The following is a 19752-nucleotide window of genomic DNA, read 5'->3' as shown; positions in this document are numbered from 1 at the left end:
GGGAGGTAGTCTGGGGGAGGTGGTCTGGGGGAGGTGGCCTGGGGGAGGTGGTCTGGGGGAGGTGGTCTGGGGGAGGTGGCCTGGGGGAGGTAGTCTGGGGGAGGTGGTCTGGAGAGGTGGCCTGGGGGAGGTGGTCTGGGGGAGATGGTCCTGGGGAAGTGGTTGAGGGTTAGCCAGGGGGACGTGACCGTGTGGAAGAGTCCCTGGGGGAGGTGCCCCCCACGGTGCCGCGTGGGAACAGGGGTGCCTGGGGAGGTTGTGCCCCCGGCAGCACTAGCCCCCCACATCAGGGGCCTCGGCAGGCACAGGTGGCCTCAGGTGTGCAGATGCAGGGAGGGGCTGGCCTGCTGGGTGCCTGGACTGCGCCCGGGCGTGGCAAGGACGGAGTAGGCGGGAGGCGGGAGCAGGAGGTGCCCCACGCGGAAGTCAGGACAGTGGCCACCCGGCCACACTCTGCCTGCCTGGTGTCAGTCTGCTGTCAGCCGACCCCCACTCCCGGGAACTCTCCGGCAACCAGCCAGCATGCAGGTGAGGGCCTTCCTCTAACTGCCCTGGCACTGCCCACCTCCTGCCCACTGCCTAGCCTCATCTGGAAGGCTGCCTGGGATCTGCAACCCCACCAGGGCAGGGCACCCCAGCTGGGGTCTGTGGATCCCCATCCAACCCTTGGGCGTGCTTGCTTCCAGGTGGGACCCCAGGATGCAGCCCACCTACAGATGCCCCTGGGAAGCAGAGTGGAGGGGTCAGTAGCCAGGCAGAAGGGACTAGGGGCTGGGAGCTGGGGGCTGGGGACTTTGGCTTGGGGATGGGGTTAGTTGGGGACTGGGGTTGGGGTTGGGGGCTGTGGCTGAGAGCTGGGGGCTGTGGCTAAGGGCTGGGGACTGTAGCTGGGGGCTGTGGCTGAGAGCTGGGGGCTGTGGCTGGGGGCTGGGAGCTGTAGCTGGGGGCTGTGGCTGGGGGCTGGGGACTGTAGCTGGGGGCTGTGGCTGAGAGCTGGGGGCTGGGAGCTGTAGCTGGGGGCTGTGGCTGGGGGCTGGGGGCTGTGGCTGAGGGCTGGGGGCTGTGGTTGAGAGCTGGGAGCTGTCTCTGGGGGCTGGGGGCCGGGGCTGAGGGCTAGGGCTGGGGTCTGGGTGCTGTGGCTGAGGACAGGGGCTGGCCCCAGCTGTGAGCTTTGGGCTACAGCTGGGGTTGGGGGCTGCGGGATGCAGCTGGGAGAGCAGTGTTGACCTGGGAGGGCAGCATTACTCCGTGGGCTGATCAGGTCAGAGGTGGGTGGCGTGGAGAAGCAGCAAGGAGCGAAACCAGCCTCCCCCCGGCTCCCAGGACTTCCGCGTGTGTTTGGGTGAGGGGCTCCCAGCCCCACCAGGTCCAGCCTGGGACTGTCCACTGGGTCCCCAAGCCTCCTCCTGTGACGGGGTTTCCTGCCCAGCGAATACTGGCTCAGTGTGCCCGGGCTTGCATCCTGGCCTGGCAGTCGCAGCCTGCTTGGCCCTCAGCTCCCACTCCCTGCTCCCCACTGGCATTGAGGTCTCTGTTCTGCCTCTGATACAGGCTGGGTCCCTGGTGCCAGGAAGCGGGCCTCTAGGGTGGGAGAGCAGCTCTGAGGGTCAGCTTTGCCCCTCTGCCCTCCACCCTGCACCACGCTTCCTGATCCCCAAGCCCGAGCCCATGCTTGCCAGTACAGGGGGGCTAGCCTGCTCTGGCTCCTGACCCCCCCCCCCATGAAGGCATGTCCCCTCTGGCAGGAGGCTGAATTCTGGGAGCCCAGGTATAGAGCCTGGCTGGCAGAGTGAGGAGGCTGGGGGCTGTCCCCTGAAGCCCTAGCTTCTGTCTTGGCTTCTTTGGGTGGGGTGGGGGACTGTGTTTAGCAGAATGAAGAGCAGACACCCTGTAAGTGGGCTCTCACACAAACAGGGATGCTCTTGGCTGAGCGCAGACTGTGAGGAGACTCCTGTTTCTTGGCAGCCATGGGCAGACTGGCTGGGGCAGTCTGGGAGGCTCCCTGGGGGAGGCAGCAGGAATGTACTTGGGGAGCAATCAGGAGACTGGCCACAGCCTGCCAGTGGGCAGGAGGGGAGGACAGACAGTGCTGGTTGGGTGTGACTGCAGATGGTGTGTGGGGGCCGCAGGTGCCAAGTGGGGTGGTGGTGCCCACACCTGCCAGCCCAGTAGGGTGAGGTGGGATGCTGCTGGGGGACAGACTCTGGCCCTGGTCACTGTGGGGTCCCTATCCCTCCCTAGGGGGCCCTGCTAGCTGCGATGCTGGGGACCCCTTCCCATCACATGTGGCCTGAGGCTGTGTGACCTCTCCTCACCCGCGTCTGGTCAGGGCCCGGGCTGCACCTGCCATGACACTGGTTAGGGCGCAGGCTGCACCCCCCATGGCCCCTGGTCTGGACCCAGGCTGCACCCCTCATGGCCCCTGGTCTGGACCCAGGCTGCACCCCCCATGGCCCCTGGTCTGGACCCAGGCTGCACCCCTCATGGCCCCTGGTCTGGACCCAGGCTGCACCCCCCATGGCCCCTGGTCTGGACCCAGGCTGCACCCCTCATGGCCCCTGGTCTGGACCCAGGCTGCACCCCCATGGCCCCTGGTCTGGACCCAGGCTGCACCCCCCATGGCCCCTGGTCTGGACCCAGGCTGCACCCCCCATGGCCCCTGGTCTGGACCCAGGCTGCACCCCTCATGGCCCCTGGTCAGGGCCCAGGCTGCAGGCAACCCCATGAGGGTCTGGTCCTCAGCTTGTGTACCTGTGACACAGGCAGGGCTCTGCCAAACCATCCAAGCTGCAGTGCTGCCAATCCCAGTGGCTGAAGATGCCATCTGTACCTGTCCTGGTCAGGTGTCCCTGATAGCCAGTCCCTGCTTCTCTTAAGATGATGGTCACCTGGTGTCTGGGAGCCTTGTGTGTACCTGCGGCCATGTTCTCACCTGGGCGTCTGGAGGAGGAGCCCTGAGCACACCTGCAGCCATGCTGTCACCTGGGCGTCTGGGGGGAGGAGCCCTGAGCACACCTGCAGCCATGCTCTCACCTGGGCGCCTGGGGGGAGGAGCCCTGAGCACACCTGCAGCCATGCTCTCACCTGGGCGCCTGGGGGGAGGAGCCCTGAGCACACCTGCAGCCATGCTCTCACCTGGGCGCCTGGAGGAGGGAGCTCTGCACACACCTGTGGCCATGTGAGCCTGTTCTTTTTTCAGGGTTTAATGAGCTCTGTGTTTCCCCATACAGTGGGTGGCCTGTGCCTGGCCTTGGGCATCCCTGCTGTCCTGCCCTGTCCTGTCCTGTCCTTTCTGGGCACAGATCACACGCCCACTGGTTCCTGTTCTGACTGTGTCCTGCTCAAGCGCATGGTGTGCAGCTCCTGGCCCAGGATGCAGCGTCCTGTCCCCCTCCCCCCAGGATGAAGAGAGGGCCCTGTTCTCTGCGGGGACACAAGGGGACAGTGCCCTGCCCATGAAGAGCCGTGGGGTGGGCATGCACTTGGGCCAGTCTTGGCTGTGCTGCAGCTTGTCCTCCCCTGTGCCTGGCCCTGGGCCCCACCATGAAGACCCTGAGCACTGTGACTATGTCCTCGTGGCCAACACAGCTGCCCGGAGGAAGCCGGGCCTGGCCAGAAAGCAGCAGCAGTTCCTGAAGGAGCTCAGAATGAAGGGCTTTCGGGTCAAGGTGGGCTGGGCTGGAACCCTGGGGACTGAAGTGGGGCACGGGCGGGCCGTGCATGGAGGGCTGGTGGCTTGTGGGCTGGGGCTGCAGGGCCTGCGGGTGGCTGAGGATTCTAGGGACCTGGGACAGGGAGGCCCCGGGGTGGGGGTGGGTTCAGGGCAGGGGTCCTTGAGTGGGGGCCTAGGGCAGGGGTGGGTGGTGCTGATGGGGACCTAGGGCCTAGGAGCATGGAGTGGGTGGCACACAGGTTGAGCTGAGGGTCCAGGCCAGTGGTCAGGGAGGAAGGGGGTCCTCAGAAGGTCCATGTGGCTCCCCTCCAGGAGGTGGAGGACGGGAAGAAGGTGTTCTTTGGCATCTGGGCAGAGAAGAGTGTCTCCGAGCAGTACTGCATGCTCCTAGAGACCCAGGAGGCCACCCCCATCACCACCAGGTGAGAGGACCCCTGCCCCACTGTGGCCCCGAGAGCCAGGGCCTCCGTTTCCCTGTCTCACAGCTGAGAGCATGCCAAAGTTTGAGGGTTGTGGAGGCAGATGCAGAGGTGGGGTGGGCTGTGGACACGGCTTGCCCAGACCTTCCTCTCCTGGCCTTCCAGCACAGCTGGATGACGCTGGGGGCTGTGGTCACTGGGTGAGCGGGCTCTCTCGTTACAGAATTCGCATCTTCAACTTCATCCTGAACAGCGAGCTGGGATTCACAGGTAAGGACAGGAGGGACAAGTGGCCCGAGCAGCTTGCCAGGTGGGGAGTGGGCCAGGGCATGTGGGGGCCTGTGTCTCTCATCCCTGCTGACCAGAGACCCCTGTGCCTCCCACCCCCAGACACGTTTCAGGATTTGGTGAAGTGCGGGGTCTTTGAGACCAGCTTCCCCCTGCACCAGGTGAGGGCTGGCCGGCTGGGAGAGGGCTGGGGTGACTGGAGGCCGGGGCTCTGACTTGCCCTGTGCCCAGGAGGAGAAAAAAAAGTTTCTGAAGAAGGAATGGGCGTGCTGGACACAGCTGTGTGCCAAGAAACAGCCGATTGACAGTATCAGGTAACGCAGAAGAGAAGGCACCTGGGCACTGACAGGAAATCTGCGCCCCTGCAGACACACCTGTGCCCCTGACGCTGCTGTGCCCCTGCAGACACACCTGTGCCCCTGACGCTGCTGTGCCCCTGATGCTGCTGTGCCCCTGCAGACACACCTGTGCCCCTGATGCTGCTGTGCCCCCTGATGCTGCTGTGCCCCCTGACGCTCCTGTGCCCCTGACACACCTGTGCCCCTGACACACCTGTGCACCTGACGCTCCTATGCCCCTGACGCTCCTGTGACCCTGACGCTCCTGTGCCCTTGACGCTCCTGTGCCCCTGATGCTCCTGTGCCCCCTGACGCTCCTGTGCCCCTGACACACCTGTGCCCCTGACACTCCTGTACCCCTGACACACCTGTGCCCCTGACGCTCCTGTCCCCCTGACACTCCTGTGCCCCTGACGCTCCTGTGCCCCTGACACTCCTGTGCCTCTGATGCTCCTGTGCCCCCCGACACACCCGTGTCCCCAGACATGCCCGTGCCCTGACACCCTGCACCATCTGTGACTAAGGTCACAGACACTATGGTCGCGAACCCTTAGCCTGGTCCCATTAGGGTGCCCAGTGTGGTGGCCCTGACGGACAGCTGTGCCCACAGGGACTACTTCGGGGAGAAGGTGGCGCTGTACTTCGCCTGGCTGGGCTGGTACACCTGCATGCTGATCCCCGCGGCCGGGGCGGGCCTCCTCATCTTCCTGAGCGGCTTCTTCCACTTCAATGCCAGCCAGATCAGGTGGGGCGGGCGGGGGCGGGTCGGGGCGAGGAAGGGGTGGGGCGGGGCGGGGTCGGGGCGAGGAAGGGGCGGAGGGCCGGACACGGGCCGGTGGGCGGGGCGGAGGCGGGGCGAGGCGGATGGCGATGGGCGGGGCGGAGGCGGGGCGAGGAAGGGGCGGGGCGAGGCGGGTGACGGTGGGCGGGGCGGAGGCGGGGCGAGGAAGGGGCGGGGCGAGGCGGATGACGGTGGGCGGGGCGGAGGCGGGGCGAGGAAGGGGCGTGTTGCGGGGGCTGTCGCCGGTGGGCGGGTCAGGGCGGGTTTGGGGCGAGGAAGGGGCGGGTAGGGCGGTGGGGTGGACAGGTAAGGGGCGGGGCGAGTCGGGTCGGTGGGCGGGGCTGTCGCCGGTGGGCGGGTCAGGGCGGGTTTGGGGCGAGGAAGGGGCGGGGCGGGCTCTGCATGGCCAGGGCGGAGGAGGCGATGGGACCTGGAAGCCCCTAGTCACCCGGCCAGCGGTGGGGGCGGCGCCAGTGCGAGGGGCGGGTCTGGGGAGGGGCCGGCACAGGGCGGAGCGCAGCCGCTGGGTTCCTGCACCGCAGTGGTGGCCTGGCCCCTGCCCCCCGCACCCCAGCAAGGAAATCTGCAGTGCCCACGACATCTTCATGTGCCCGCGAGGCGACCACAGTCACAAGTTCCAGCGGCTTTCCGACACCTGCACCTTTGCCAAGGTTTGCTCTTGGGGTCGGCCTCCCTCGCAGCCAGCCCACCTGGGAGGCCGGCCTGTCCTGGAGAAACCCAGGGGTCAGAGGCCTGGCTCCTTGCAGCCAGGCCTCCCTGGCCCTCAGGGAAGGCGACAGGCCTGTCCTTGACCACCCGCCCTGCCCACAGCTCACCCACCTCTTTGACAACGAGGGGACGGTGGCCTTCGCCATCTTCATGGCTCTGTGGGGTGAGTCTGGGGGCGGCGTGAGCCCAGGCGGTGACACCCCGCTGCCAGCTTGACGCCTCCTTGCTCCCACCCCAGCCACCGTGTTCTTGGAGTTTTGGAAGCGGAAGCGTGCCCAGGTGGTCCAGCACTGGGACCTGTACGGGTGGGACGAGGAGGAGGTAAGCCGGCCAGCCTGGGCTCTGCCCGCCATGTGTCCAGCGTCGTGAGGTCTGAGCCCAGGCCCTCCTGCAGGAGGAGATGGCGCTGGCCCTCATCAACAGCCCCCACTACCAGCTGAAGCAGCAACAGCACTCGTACCTGCGAAGCACAGCAATCCTGCTCCTGTCCCTGCTCATGGTAGGGGCTGCCCCTGCAGCACAGTGACCCTGCTCCTGTCCTGCTCATGGTAGGGGCTGCCCCTGCAGCACAGTGACCCTGCTCCTGTCCTGCTCATGGTAGGGGCTGCCCCTGCAGCACAGTGACCCTGCTCCTGTCCTGCTCATGGTAGGGGCTGCCCCTGCAGCACAGTGACCCTGCTCCTGTCCTGCTCATGGTAGGGGCTGCCCCTGCAGCACAGTGACCCTGCTCCTGTCCTGCTCATGGTAGGGGGCTGCCCCTGCAGCACAGTGACCCTGCTCCTGTCCTGCTCATGGTAGGGGGCTGCCCCTGCAGCGCAGTGACCCTGCTCCTGTCCTGCTCATGGTAGGGGGCTGCCCCTGCAGCACAGTGACCCTGCTCCTGTCCTGCTCATGGTAGGGGCTGCCCCTGCAGCGCAGTGACCCTGCTCCTGTCCTGCTCATGGTAGGGGCTGCCCCTGCAGCGCAGTGACCCTGCTCCTGTCCTGCTCATGGTAGGGGGCTGCCCCTGCAGCAGTGACCCTGCTCCTGTCCTGCTCATGGTAGGGGGCTGCCCCTGCAGCGCAGTGACCCTGCTCCTGTCCTGCTCATGGTAGGGGGCTGCCCCTGCAGCGCAGTGACCCTGCTCCTGTCCTGCTCATGGTAGGGGCTGCCCCTGCAGCACAGTGACCCTGCTCCTGTCCTGCTCATGGTAGGGGCTGCCCCTGCAGCGCAGTGACCCTGCTCCTGTCCTGCTCATGGTGGGGGCTGCCCCTGCAGCGCAGTGACCCTGCTCCTGTCCTGCTCATGGTAGGGGCTGCCCCTGCAGCACAGTGACCCTGCTCCTGTCCCTGCTCATGGTAGGGGCTGCCCCTGCAGCAGTGACCCTGCTCCTGTCCCTGCTCATGGTAGGGGGCTGCCCCTGCAGCACAGTGACCCTGCTCCTGTCCTGCTCATGGTGGGGGCTGCCCCTGCAGCGCAGTGACCCTGCTCCTGTCCTGCTCATGGTAGGGGCTGCCCCTGCAGCACAGTGACCCTGCTCCTGTCCTGCTCATGGTAGGGGCTGCCCCTGCAGCGCAGTGACCCTGCTCCTGTCCTGCTCATGGTAGGGGCTGCCCCTGCAGCACAGTGACCCTGCTCCTGTCCTGCTCATGGTAGGGGCTGCCCCTGCAGCGCAGTGACCCTGCTCCTGTCCTGCTCATGGTAGGGGCTGCCCCTGCAGCACAGTGACCCTGCTCCTGTCCTGCTCATGGTAGGGGGCTGCCCCTGCAGCACAGCAATCCTGCTCCTGTCCCTGCTCATGGTAGGGGCTGCCCCTGCAGCACAGTGACCCTGCTCCTGTCCCTGCTCATGGTAGGGGGCTGCCCCTGCAGCAGTGACCCTGCTCCTGTCCTGCTCATGGTAGGGGGCTGCCCCTGCAGCAGTGACCCTGCTCCTGTCCTGCTCATGGTAGGGGGCTGCCCCTGCAGCACAGTGACCCTGCTCCTGTCCTGCTCATGGTAGGGGGCTGCCCCTGCAGCACAGTGACCCTGCTCCTGTCCTGCTCATGGTAGGGGGCTGCCCCTGCAGCACAGTGACCCTGCTCCTGTCCTGCTCATGGTAGGGGCTGCCCCTGCAGCACAGTGACTCTGCTCCTGTCCTGCTCATGGTAGGGGCTGCCCCTGCAGCAGTGACCCTGCTCCTGTCCTGCTCATGGTAGGGGCTGCCCCTGCAGCACAGTGACCCTGCTCCTGTCCTGCTCATGGTAGGGGCTGCCCCTGCAGCAGTGACCCTGCTCCTGTCCTGCTCATGGTAGGGGCTGCCCCTGCAGCACAGTGACCCTGCTCCTGTCCTGCTCATGGTAGGGGCTGCCCCTGCAGCACAGTGACCCTGCTCCTGTCCTGCTCATGGTAGGGGGCTGCCCCTGCAGCACAGTGACCCTGCTCCTGTCCTGCTCATGGTGGGGGCTGCCCCTGCAGCACAGTGGTCCTGCTCATGGTAGGGGGCTGCCCCTGCAGCACAGTGACCCTGCTCCTGTCCTGCTCATGGTAGGGGGCTGCCCCTGCAGCACAGTGACCCTGCTCCTGTCCTGCTCATGGTAGGGGGCTGCCCCTGCAGCACAGTGACCCTGCTCCTGTCCTGCTCATGGTAGGGGGCTGCCCCTGCAGCGCAGTGACCCTGCTCCTGTCCTGCTCATGGTAGGGGCTGCCCCTGCAGCACAGTGACCCTGCTCCTGTCCTGCTCATGGTAGGGGGCTGCCCCTGCAGCACAGTGACCCTGCTCCTGTCCTGCTCATGGTAGGGGGCTGCCCCTGCAGCACAGTGACCCTGCTCCTGTCCTGCTCATGGTAGGGGGCTGCCCCTGCAGCACAGTGACCCTGCTCCTGTCCTGCTCATGGTAGGGGCTGCCCCTGCAGCACAGTGACCCTGCTCCTGTCCCTGCTCATGGTAGGGGCTGCCCTTGCAGCACAGTGACCCTGCTCCTGTCCCTGCTCATGGTAGGGGCTGCCCCTGCAGCACAGTGACCCTGCTCCTGTCCTGCTCATGGTAGGGGGCTGCCCCTGCAGCGCAGTGACCCTGCTCCTGTCCTGCTCATGGTAGGGGCTGCCCCTGCAGCACAGTGACCCTGCTCCTGTCCTGCTCATGGTAGGGGGCTGCCCCTGCAGCACAGTGACCCTGCTCCTGTCCTGCTCATGGTGGGGGCTGACCCTGCAGCACAGTGACCCTGCTCCTGTCCTGCTCATGGTAGGGGCTGCCCCTGCAGCACAGTGACCCTGCTCCTGTCCTGCTCATGGTAGGGGGCTGCCCCTGCAGCAGTGACCCTGCTCCTGTCCTGCTCATGGTGGGGGCTGCCCCTGCAGCACAGTGACCCTGCTCCTGTCCCTGCTCATTGTGGGGGCTGTCCCTGCAGCACAGTGACCCTGCTCCTGTCCTGCTCATGGTAGGGGCTGCCCCTGCAGCAGTGACCCTGCTCCTGTCCTGCTCATGGTGGGGGCTGCCCCTGCAGCACAGTGACCCTGCTCCTGTCCTGCTCATGGTGGGGGCTGCCCCTGCAGCACAGTGACCCTGCTCCTGTCCCTGCTCATGGTGGGGGCTGCCCCTGCAGCACAGTGACCCTGCTCCTGTCCCTGCTCATGGTAGGGGCTGCCCCTGCAGCACAGTGACCCTGCTCCTGTCCTGCTCATGGTAGGGGGCTGCCCCTGCAGCACAGTGACCCTGCTCCTGTCCTGCTCATGGTAGGGGGCTGCCCCTGCAGCACAGTGACCCTGCTCCTGTCCTGCTCATGGTAGGGGGCTGCCCCTGCAGCACAGTGACCCTGCTCCTGTCCTGCTCATGGTAGGGGCTGCCCCTGCAGCACAGTGACCCTGCTCCTGTCCCTGCTCATGGTAGGGGCTGCCCTTGCAGCACAGTGACCCTGCTCCTGTCCCTGCTCATGGTAGGGGCTGCCCCTGCAGCACAGTGACCCTGCTCCTGTCCTGCTCATGGTAGGGGGCTGCCCCTGCAGCGCAGTGACCCTGCTCCTGTCCTGCTCATGGTAGGGGCTGCCCCTGCAGCACAGTGACCCTGCTCCTGTCCTGCTCATGGTAGGGGGCTGCCCCTGCAGCACAGTGACCCTGCTCCTGTCCTGCTCATGGTGGGGGCTGACCCTGCAGCACAGTGACCCTGCTCCTGTCCTGCTCATGGTAGGGGCTGCCCCTGCAGCACAGTGACCCTGCTCCTGTCCTGCTCATGGTAGGGGGCTGCCCCTGCAGCAGTGACCCTGCTCCTGTCCTGCTCATGGTGGGGGCTGCCCCTGCAGCACAGTGACCCTGCTCCTGTCCCTGCTCATTGTGGGGGCTGTCCCTGCAGCACAGTGACCCTGCTCCTGTCCTGCTCATGGTAGGGGCTGCCCCTGCAGCAGTGACCCTGCTCCTGTCCTGCTCATGGTGGGGGCTGCCCCTGCAGCACAGTGACCCTGCTCCTGTCCTGCTCATGGTGGGGGCTGCCCCTGCAGCACAGTGACCCTGCTCCTGTCCCTGCTCATGGTGGGGGCTGCCCCTGCAGCACAGTGACCCTGCTCCTGTCCCTGCTCATGGTAGGGGCTGCCCCTGCAGCACAGTGACCCTGCTCCTGTCCTGGTTATGGAGTGAGCTTGGGGTGCAGGGACATCCCTTAACCCTGCCCACCTCCTGTCACCCCTGCAGATCTGCCTAATGATTGGCATGGCCCACCTGCTGGTGGTTTACCGTGTGCTGGCTGCCGCTGCTTTCGGCTCCCTAGACTTGCCCTTCCTGCAGGTGACCACAGCCGTGGTGGTGACTGGGGCGCTGGTGCACTATATGATGATCCTCATCATGACCAAGGTGGGTGACGGGGGGCGGGGTGCATCCCCGGGCCCTGCTGAGCCCTCTCTCCCTCCCTCCCTCCTGCAGCTCAACAAATACGTGGCTCTGAAGCTTTGTGACCTGGGTGAGCCTGGGCGCACGGGAGGACCCTGTGCCAGTGGGAGCCACGGGGGCTGGGGCCACGGCAGCCACACCTCCTGTCCTTCCAGAGCAACCGCGGACCTTCTCTGAGCGCGAGAGCAAGTTCACCATCAAGTTCTTCACGCTGCAATTCTTTGCTCACTTCTCCTCACTCATCTACATCGCCTTCATCCTGGGCAGGTGAGGTGCTGCCCCCACGGGGACACCCTCGCTCTGGGGGCTCTCTGGGCGCCTCACTTGCAGGAGTCCATCGCCTGCTCTTGGTGGATTCTTTCCCCTCTTCCTCCTCCCTCTCCTCCTCTTCCTCCTTCTTTTGCCTCCAGGGTGCTCACTGGGGCTTCAAGCTGGCACTACAAATCCACTGCTCCTGGTGGCCATTTTTTCCATTTTATTAGACAAGTCAGAGAGACATTGAGAGAGGAGGGGAGATAGAGAGGGAGAGAGGGAGCCAGCTGGTGGTACACTGGGTTAAGATCACATAGTACAAAGCGTAAGGACCTGCCCAAGGATCCGGTTCAAGCCCTTGGCTCCCCACCTGTGGGGGTGGGATGGAGGTTGTTTCACAAGTGGTGAAACAGGTCTGTAGGTGTCTGTTTTTCTCTCTCTCTCCCTCTCTGTCTTCCCCTCCCCTCTCAATTTCTGTTCTATGCAAACAAATGGCCTCTAGGAGCAGTGGGTTTGTAGTGCAGGCACCGAGCCCCAGCAATAACAGACTGGAAGCGCAGCACAGAGTCCCTGGGCTCCAGGTCTTGAGCCATTTCCATGGCTGCACAGACAGACGGAGAGTGGGGGGGAAGATGTCATGGCCCCACTCCACCATCATGAAGCTCCTTGTTGCCAGGTGCTCCTATGTGGGTTAGGGGCTCAGAGTTGGGCTGTGTGCAGGAAAGTGTGCTTCCCTGGGGGAGCCATCTCCTGGCGCCACTTCTTACTTTAGCTTAGTTTTAATTTTATGTGTTCACATTTAAGACTTGATGATATTACTGATGAGAGAAGGAGAGAGCCAGAGCGTCACACTGGCACATACACTCGCATTCTGAGGGCTTAAGTAGCCACCTCCAGGGCTGCCCCTCCTGATTTCTAGAACTGTTTGGGCTCAGAACACAGAAATGTGCTCGAGTGAGAGTCGGGTGGGAGCGCAGCGGGTGAAGCGCACGTGGTGCAAAGCGCAAGGACCGGTGTCAGGATCCCGGTTTGAGCCCCGGCTCCCCACCTGCAGGGGAGTCGCCTCACAGGCGGTGAAGCAGGTCTGCAGGTATCTGTCTTTCTCTCCCCCTCTCTGTCTTCCCCTCCTCGCTCCATTTCTCTCTGTCCTATCCAACAGCAACGACATCAATCTCTCTGTCCTATCCAACAATGATGACAACAACAATAAAACAACTAGGGCAACAAAAGGGAATACATAAATATTAAAAAAGGGAAAAGAAATGTGCTCGAGTGCGTGGTCCGGGAGGGGGCGCAGTGGGTAAACACTGGACTCTCAACCACGAGGTCCTGAGTTCAATCCCCGGCAGCACATGTGCCAGAGTGGTGTCTGATTCTCTCTCTCTCTGCCTATCTTTCTCATGAATAAATAAATAAATTCTTTAAAAAATTTTTTAAAATGTGCTCGAAGGCCGGTGAGGCCATCCAGCGAGCCTGCCTCCAGCCCCATGCACTGGTGGTGCTGCTGTCCTGTGCTGGGCCCTCCCATGCTCGTCCACACTCCATGCCACAGGCCTGCGGATTATCCCTGGGGATAACTGTGCCCGCTGTTCACACCCAGACGCGGTCTGCTCACACTTGCTTGATGAGAGATTATGTTATTGCCATTATTCTTTTTTGGTCATTCTTTTTATTACCTTTATTTGTTTATTGGATAGAGACTGTCAGAAATCGAGTGGAAGAGAGAGACAGAGAGGGAGAGAGACAGAGAGACACCTGCAACCCTGCTTTATCACTCGCAAAGCTTTCCCCTGCAGGTGGGGTCCGGGGACTTGAACCTGGGTCCTTGCGCATTGCAACACGAGCGCTCAACCAGGTGCGCCACCACCTGGCCCCTAAGGTCATTCTTTTTTAAATACAAGTTTAAAAATATTTTATTTGGGGGCCAGGAGGAGGGGGTCCCCAGGAGGCGGGGGTCCCAGTAGGTAGAGTCCCAGGTTAAGCACAGATGGCATGAAATGCAAGGACGCGCACAAGGATCCCAGTTTGAGCCCCTGGCTCCCTACCTGCAGGGGGTTCGATTCACAATTAGTGAAGTAAGACTGCAGGTGTCTTTCTCCCTGTCTTCCTCTCCTCTCTTGATTTCTCTCTGTCCTATCCTACAACAATAACAATAATAACAATAACAACAAAAAGGGCAACAAAAATGGGAAAAATGGCCTCCAGGAGGAGTGGATTTGTAGTGTAGGCACTGAGCCCCAGCGATAACCCTGTAGGCCGTGTGTGTGTGTGTGTGTGTGTGTGTGTGTGTGTGTGTGTGTGTGTGTGTGTTTTATTGGATAAAGACAGAGAGAAATCGAGAGGGAAGGAGGAGGTAGAGAGGAAGAGACACCTGCAGCCCTGCTCCCACATTCATGAAGCTCCCATAAGTGGGGAGCAGGGGCTTGAACCTGGGTCCTTGTACATTGTAATGTTCACTCTAAGGTGCTACTGCCTGGCCCCTGAATCCCTGTTTTTAGAACCGAGTTAAGTGCTGCTGGAATTTGCTTTTTTTGTTTTTTAAGAAGTGCATTTTATTCACTTTGTATGAAATCCAGCTGAGAGACAGGGAGAGGGGGAGCTTGGAGCCAGAGACGCACTCTAGGGCGTGCGGCCCCAGGGACAGGACCAGGAGCCTCTAAGCCTCACCAGCTGAGCTGTCTCTCCCCCACCACCCTCTCTGATTTTTAATTCAAGTAACGTTTTCTCATCTTGCTAAAGAAAAGCCACCCCCTCCGTTCCGCGTGTGCTTTTGCTTTGCAAGCTGTGCACACATTGCCGGGGACCCAGCTCCTCACCAGAACCTTCCAGGAGCCACCCAACTGCTCAGAGGCCTGGTGGCCCTGCTCCCCAGGGTGCTGTGTCCTCCCACCCTGGGGACCCCAGGTCCTGTCCAGAATGGGGTTCAGAGCCAAGACAGCTGAGCGTCCGCCTGCATGCATGTGAGCGTCTGTGAGGTGTGCACAGTTTGAACGCACGTGTGTTTCTGTGGCTGTGTGTGTGTGTATGTGTGTGCATCTGTGCTGGGTGTGCCTGTGCATGTGTGAGGAGGGGCATCCAGGGCTGAGTCCTGCCCACAGTCCTTCCCTCAGGTCTCTCTTCTTTCCCACCTTGACCCCAGCCCCCTCCCCGGCGGTGTCGCCCCGCCTCATGTCCTTCTAGGATCAACGGTCACCCTGGGAAGTCTGTGCGCCTGGCTGGGCAGTGGAAGCTGGAGGAGGTCAGTCCTGGAAGCCTTGTGGCCCTGTCCCTGAGTGGGCCCAGGACCCCCTCCCAGCCCCTAAGCCCCCCAGCCCTATGTCCCACAGAGCTCTGTGTCCCCCCACCCTAGTGCCACCTTAGCGGCTGCATGATGGACCTGTTCGTGCAGATGGCCGTCATCATGGGACTGAAGCAGACACTCAGCAACTGTGTGGAGTACCTGAGCCCGTGAGCTGAGCACCCCCAGTGTGTCCTGCAGCGCCCCAGCTAGGGCGCACCAGCCGCAGAAGCCCCTCCTGCCCCAGCCCCTAGGCACCCCATCCCTGAGCACTCTTCTCAGATGCCAGGCCCAGAGCGCCTCCTCCCACCCCCAGCCCCAAACAGCCCCCTTCAGCCCCTTGTCCCCCAGAGACGCCCTTCCCACCCCCAGGCTCCAGAGCACAGGGCCTCTGGCCCCACGGCCTTCTCGCCTCCCCCAGTGCCCCTCCCCCTGCCTCCTCCGTGCCCCCATCTCCTCCTCCTCTCCTCCCCTCCCCCAGCATCCCCTGTCCCCTTCTGACCCCAGATGGCTGACCCTCAAGTGGCGCTCCATGCAAGCCAGGTGGGACCGGCCAGCGGACCCTGAGCTGCAGGTCTGGAGGCAGAACTACCGACTCAACTCAGTCTACACTTTCAGCCTGTTTGATGAGTTCATGGAGATGAGTGAGTGGGGGCTAGGCTGGGGGGTCCCGGGAGCCAGGGGGTGCAGGGCTGGGGCTCCCAGGAGGTGGGGGGAGTCCCAGGAGGTGGGGGTCCCAGGAGGTGGGGGTCCCAGGAGGCGGGGGTCCAAGGAGTCTGGGGTCCCCAGGTGGTGGGGGTCCCAGGAGGCGGGGGTCCAAGGAGTCGGGTCCCCAGGAGGCGGGGGTCCAAGGAGTCTGGGGTCCCCAGGAGGTGGGGGTCCCAGGAGGTGGGGGTCCCAGGAGGTGGGGGTCCCAGGAGGTGGGTGTCCCAGGAGGCGGGGGTCCAAGGAGTCTGGGGTCCCCAGGAGGTGGGGTCCTAGGAGGTGGGTGTCCCAGGAGGTGGTGGTCCCCAGGAGGTGGGGGTCCCAGGAGGTTGGGATCCCAGGCGGCGGGGGTCCAAGGAGTCGGGTCCCCAGGAGGCGGGGGTCCAAGGAGTCTGGGGTCCCCAGGAGGTGGGGGTCCCAGGAGGAGGGGGTCCCCAGGAGGTGGGGGTCCCAGGAGGTTGGGATCCCAGGCGGCGGGGGTCCAAGGGGTCTGGTGTCCCCAGGTGGCAGGGGTCCCAGGAGGAGGGGGTCCCAGGAGGTGGGGGTCCCAGGAGGTGGGGGTCCCAGGAAGCAGGGGTCCAAGGAGGTGGTGGTCCCAGGAGGTGGGGGTCCCAGGAGGTGGGGATCCCAGGAGGCGGGGTTCCAAGGATTCTGGGGTCCCCCAGTGGCATGGGTCCCAGGAGGTGGGGGTCCCAGGAGGTGGGGGTCCCAGGAGGCTGGGTTCCAGGGAGTCTGGGGTCCCCAGGTGGCGGGGTTCCCAGGAGGTGGCTGTCCCAGGAGTTGGGGATCCCAGGAGGTTGGATTCCCCAGGAGGTGGGTGTTCCAGGAGGTGGGGGTCCCAGGAGGTGGGATCCCAAGGAGTCTGGGGTCCTCAGGAGGTGGGTGTCCCCGGAGGTGGGTGTCCCAGGAGTTGTGGGTCCCAAGAGGTGGGGGTCCCAGGAGGTGGGTGTCCCAGGAGGTGGGGGTCCCCAGGAGGTGGGGGTCCCCAGGAGTTGGGGGTCCCCAGGAGGTGGTGGTCCCAAGAGGTGGGGGTCCCCATGAGTTGGGGGTCCCAGGAGGTGGTTGTCCCAGGAGGGGGTCCAAGGAGTCTGGGGTCCCCAGGAGGTGAGGGTCCCATGAGGTGGGGATCCCTGGATTCGGGGGTCCAAGGAGTCTGGGGTCCCCAGGTGGCGGGGGTCCCAGGAGGTGGGTGTCCCAGGAAGTGGGGGTCCCAGGAGGTGGGTGTCCCCAGGAGGTGGGTGTCCCAGGAGTTGGGGTCCCAGGAGGCGGGTATCCAAGGAGCCTGGGTTCCCCAGGAGGTAGGTTTTCCTGGAGGTGGGTGTCCCAGGAGGTGGGGGTCCATGGAGGTTGGGGTCTCAGGGAGCCGTGGTTCCTGGAGGTGGGTTTCCTGGAACCGGCCAAACAGCAGCTCCCCGCAGTGATCCAGTACGGCTTCACCACCATCTTTGTGGCCGCCTTCCCGCTCGCCCCTCTGCTGGCCTTCTTCAGCAACCTGGTGGAGACTCGGCTGGACGCCATCAAGATGTTGAGGCTGCAGCGGTGCCTGGTCCCACGCAAGGCCAAGGACATAGGTCAGCTGAGGACTGGGCGAGTGGGGGCCGGGCTGGGGCCCGTGCAGGGTGGTCTGAGGAGCTGACCTGGTTGAGGGGAAACCCTGAAACCCTTAGCCAGGGAACGGTGCTGCCCTGGGCTGTGGGCCCTGGAGACAGAGACAGCCATAGCCGTGGCCGGGGCAGAAACCGGGGACCCTCTGCTCTGAGCTGGGTGGCTGAAGGAGGTGGCCTCCTGATCCGCTCCCCCCCCCCTCAGGGACGTGGCTGCAGGTGCTGGAGATCATCGGGGTGCTGGCGGTCATCGCCAACGGCATGGTCATTGCCTTCACGTCTGACTTCATCCCCCGCGTGGTCTACAAGTATCACTATGGGCCCTGCCGCAGGGGCACCCTACCTGGCCTGGAGTAAGGGCCTTAATGTGGCGTGTCCAGCCAGGAGAGCTCTGTCCAGCTGCAGCTGGAGAGGCTCCATGTCCATTTGGGCAGGCACTGTCTAGCTGAGCAGGGCTCTATGTCCGGTCATGAGGGCTCTGTGTCCTGCCAGGAGGGCTCTGTGTCCATCCAGGAGTGCTCTGTGTCCAGCCATGAGGGCTCTGTGCCCAGCCATGAGGGCTCTGTGTCCATCCAGGAGGGCTCTGTGTCCATCCAGGAGGGCTCTGTGTCCATCCAGGAGGGCTCTGTGTCCAGCCAGGAGGGCTCTGTGTCCATCCAGGAGGGCTCTGTGTCCTGCCAGGAGGGCTGTGTCCATCCAGGAGCGCTCTGTGTCCTGCCAGGAGGGCTGTGTCCATCCAGGAGGGCTCTGTGTCCATCCAGGAGGGCTCTGTGTCCATCCAGGAGGGCTCTGTGTCCATCCAGGAGGGCTCTGTGTCCATCCAGGAGGGCTCTGTGTCCAGCCAGGAGGGCTCTGTGTCCTTCCAGGAGGGCTCTGTGTCCATCCAGGAGGGCTCTGTGTCCATCCAGGAGGGCTCTGTGTCCATCCAGGAGGGCTCTGTGTCCATCCAGGAGGGCTCTGTGTCCTGCCAGGAGGGCTCTGTGTCCTGCCAGGAGGGCTGTGTCCATCCAGGAGCGCTCTGTGTCCTGCCAGGAGGGCTGTGTCCATCCAGGAGGGCTCTGTGTCCAGCCAGGAGGGCTCTATGTCCAGCCAGGAGGGCTCTGTGTCCTTCCAGGAGGGCCTTGTCCAACTGGGGAGGGCTGTTTTGTGTCCTGGGTACCCCTGACCTGCATTCCCATCCTTCAGTTGCCTCACTGGCTACATCAACCACAGTCTGTCTGTCTTCCACACCAAGGACCTTCCGATCAGCATCAAAGGGACTGAGAACGAGAATGTGACGGAATGCAGGTCTGGCCCCATCCTGCCCCAGCTCTCACTGCATTGCTGACCATTGACCCCATCGCCCTCTGTGCTCCTGACCGCTGACCCCAGCCCCCAACACCCCCCTCTACGCCTGACTGCTGACCCCAGCCCCCAACAAACCCCTGTACCCCGGACTGCAGACCCCAGCGCCCAACACCCCCCTGTACTCCTGACTGCTGACCCCAGCCCCCAACACCCCTTGTATCCCTGACTGCTGACCCCAGTGCCCAATACCCCCTGTACCCCGACTGCTGACCCCAATGCCCAATACCCCCCTTGTACCCCTGACTGCAGACACCAGCGCCCAACACCCCCCTGTACCCCTGACTGCTGACCCCAGCCCCCAACAGCCCCCTGTACCCCTGACTGCTGACCCCAGCCCCCAACACCCCCCTTGTACCCCTGACTGCTGACCCCAACCCCCAACACCCCTTGTACCCCTGACTGCAGACACCAGCGCCCAACACCCCCCTTGTACCCCTGACTGCTGACCCCAGCCCCCAACACCCCCCTTGTACCCCTGACTGCTGACCCCAGCCCCCAACACCCCCTGTACCCCTGACTGCTGACCCCAGCCCCCAACACCCCCTGTACCCCTGACTGCTGACCCCAGCCCCCAACACCCCCTGTACCCCTGACTGCTGACCCCAGCCCCCAACACCCCCTGTACTCCTGACTGCTGACCCCAGCGCCCAACACCCCCCTGTACCCCTGACGGCTGACCCCAGCCCCACCCCCAGGTACCGGGATTACCGCAACTCCCATAACTACAACTTCTCGAAGCAGTTCTGGGTCCTCCTGGCCATCCGCCTGGCCTTCCTGATCCTCTTCGAGGTGGGTCAGGCCTGGTGGCTCCCAGGCTGTCTCTGTCCCCAGATGACCCCATCTTGTCCCCTGCAGACCACTCCAGCCAGTCTTCACCTCAGCACACCCTATCCTGCCCTCAGCCCCTCCCCAGCTGGGCCTGTTCTGCCCCACAGCTGTCCCCAGCTGCGCCCTCCTAACCCAAGCCCACCCTGTCCCCAGCACGTGGCCCTGTGCATCAAGCTCATTGCTGCCTGGTTCGTGCCTGACGTCCCTCAGTCAGTCAAGAACAAGGTTCTGGAGCAGAAGTACGAGCGGCTCCGAAAGATGATGAGACCAGGGCTGCAGAGACCTCCCGGCTCCCCCCTGCCCCCCAGCTGCAGCCTCAGGAGCACAGCTGTATAGGCAGCAGAGCCCTCCGGCCAGTGTGGCATCTATGTGGGTGCATGTAGAGCCTGGGGACACGCGTGTATATGAGGGCCCTGGGGACACGTGTGTGTATGGGGGCTGGAGACACGTGTGTATATGAGGGCCTGGGGACACGTGTGTGTATGGGGGCCTGGGGACACGTGTGTATATGAGGGGCCTGGGGGCATGTGTGTATATGGGGGTGGGGAACACGTGTGTATATGAGAGGGCCTGGGGACACGTGTGTGTATGGGGGCTGGGGACACGTGTGTATATGAGGGCCTGGGGACACGTGTGTGTATGAAGGGGGCTGGGGACACGTGTGTGTATGGGGGCCT

At 63.9% G+C, this 19752-nt stretch overlaps 1 protein-coding gene across 4 annotated transcripts; it reads left to right on the top strand.

Moving 5' to 3' along the window:
• Window positions 1-409: 409 nt before the first annotated feature.
• ANO9 (anoctamin 9) lies at window positions 410-19528 on the top strand. 4 transcript variants are annotated; one of them, XM_060175870.1, is made up of 22 exons: window positions 410-528; window positions 3402-3668; window positions 3986-4095; window positions 4316-4362; window positions 4483-4541; window positions 4612-4694; window positions 5329-5463; window positions 6089-6170; window positions 6331-6391; window positions 6467-6549; window positions 6623-6727; window positions 10868-11026; window positions 11096-11132; window positions 11218-11329; window positions 14495-14552; window positions 14664-14761; window positions 15099-15235; window positions 16715-16867; window positions 17106-17253; window positions 18086-18187; window positions 18931-19036; window positions 19229-19528. In XM_060175870.1, exons 1-22 carry the CDS (start codon window positions 523-525, stop codon window positions 19409-19411), a joined length of 2331 nt encoding a protein of 776 aa, XP_060031853.1. In that variant the 5' UTR covers window positions 410-522; the 3' UTR covers window positions 19412-19528. The 4 variants fall into 4 exon arrangements, with proteins under 4 accessions (XP_060031853.1, XP_060031852.1, XP_060031851.1 ...); XM_060175869.1 differs by having other exon boundaries at window positions 6074-6170; window positions 18943-19036; XM_060175868.1 differs by having other exon boundaries at window positions 6074-6170.
• Window positions 19529-19752: the final 224 nt, after the last annotated feature.

Source organism: Erinaceus europaeus, chromosome 17 (genome assembly GCF_950295315.1).
Source record: "Erinaceus europaeus chromosome 17, mEriEur2.1, whole genome shotgun sequence".
Lineage (NCBI taxonomy): Eukaryota > Metazoa > Chordata > Mammalia > Eulipotyphla > Erinaceidae > Erinaceus > Erinaceus europaeus.
Note: the sequence above shows the minus strand (reverse complement) of the source record. Positions and strands in the feature narration are given on the sequence as shown.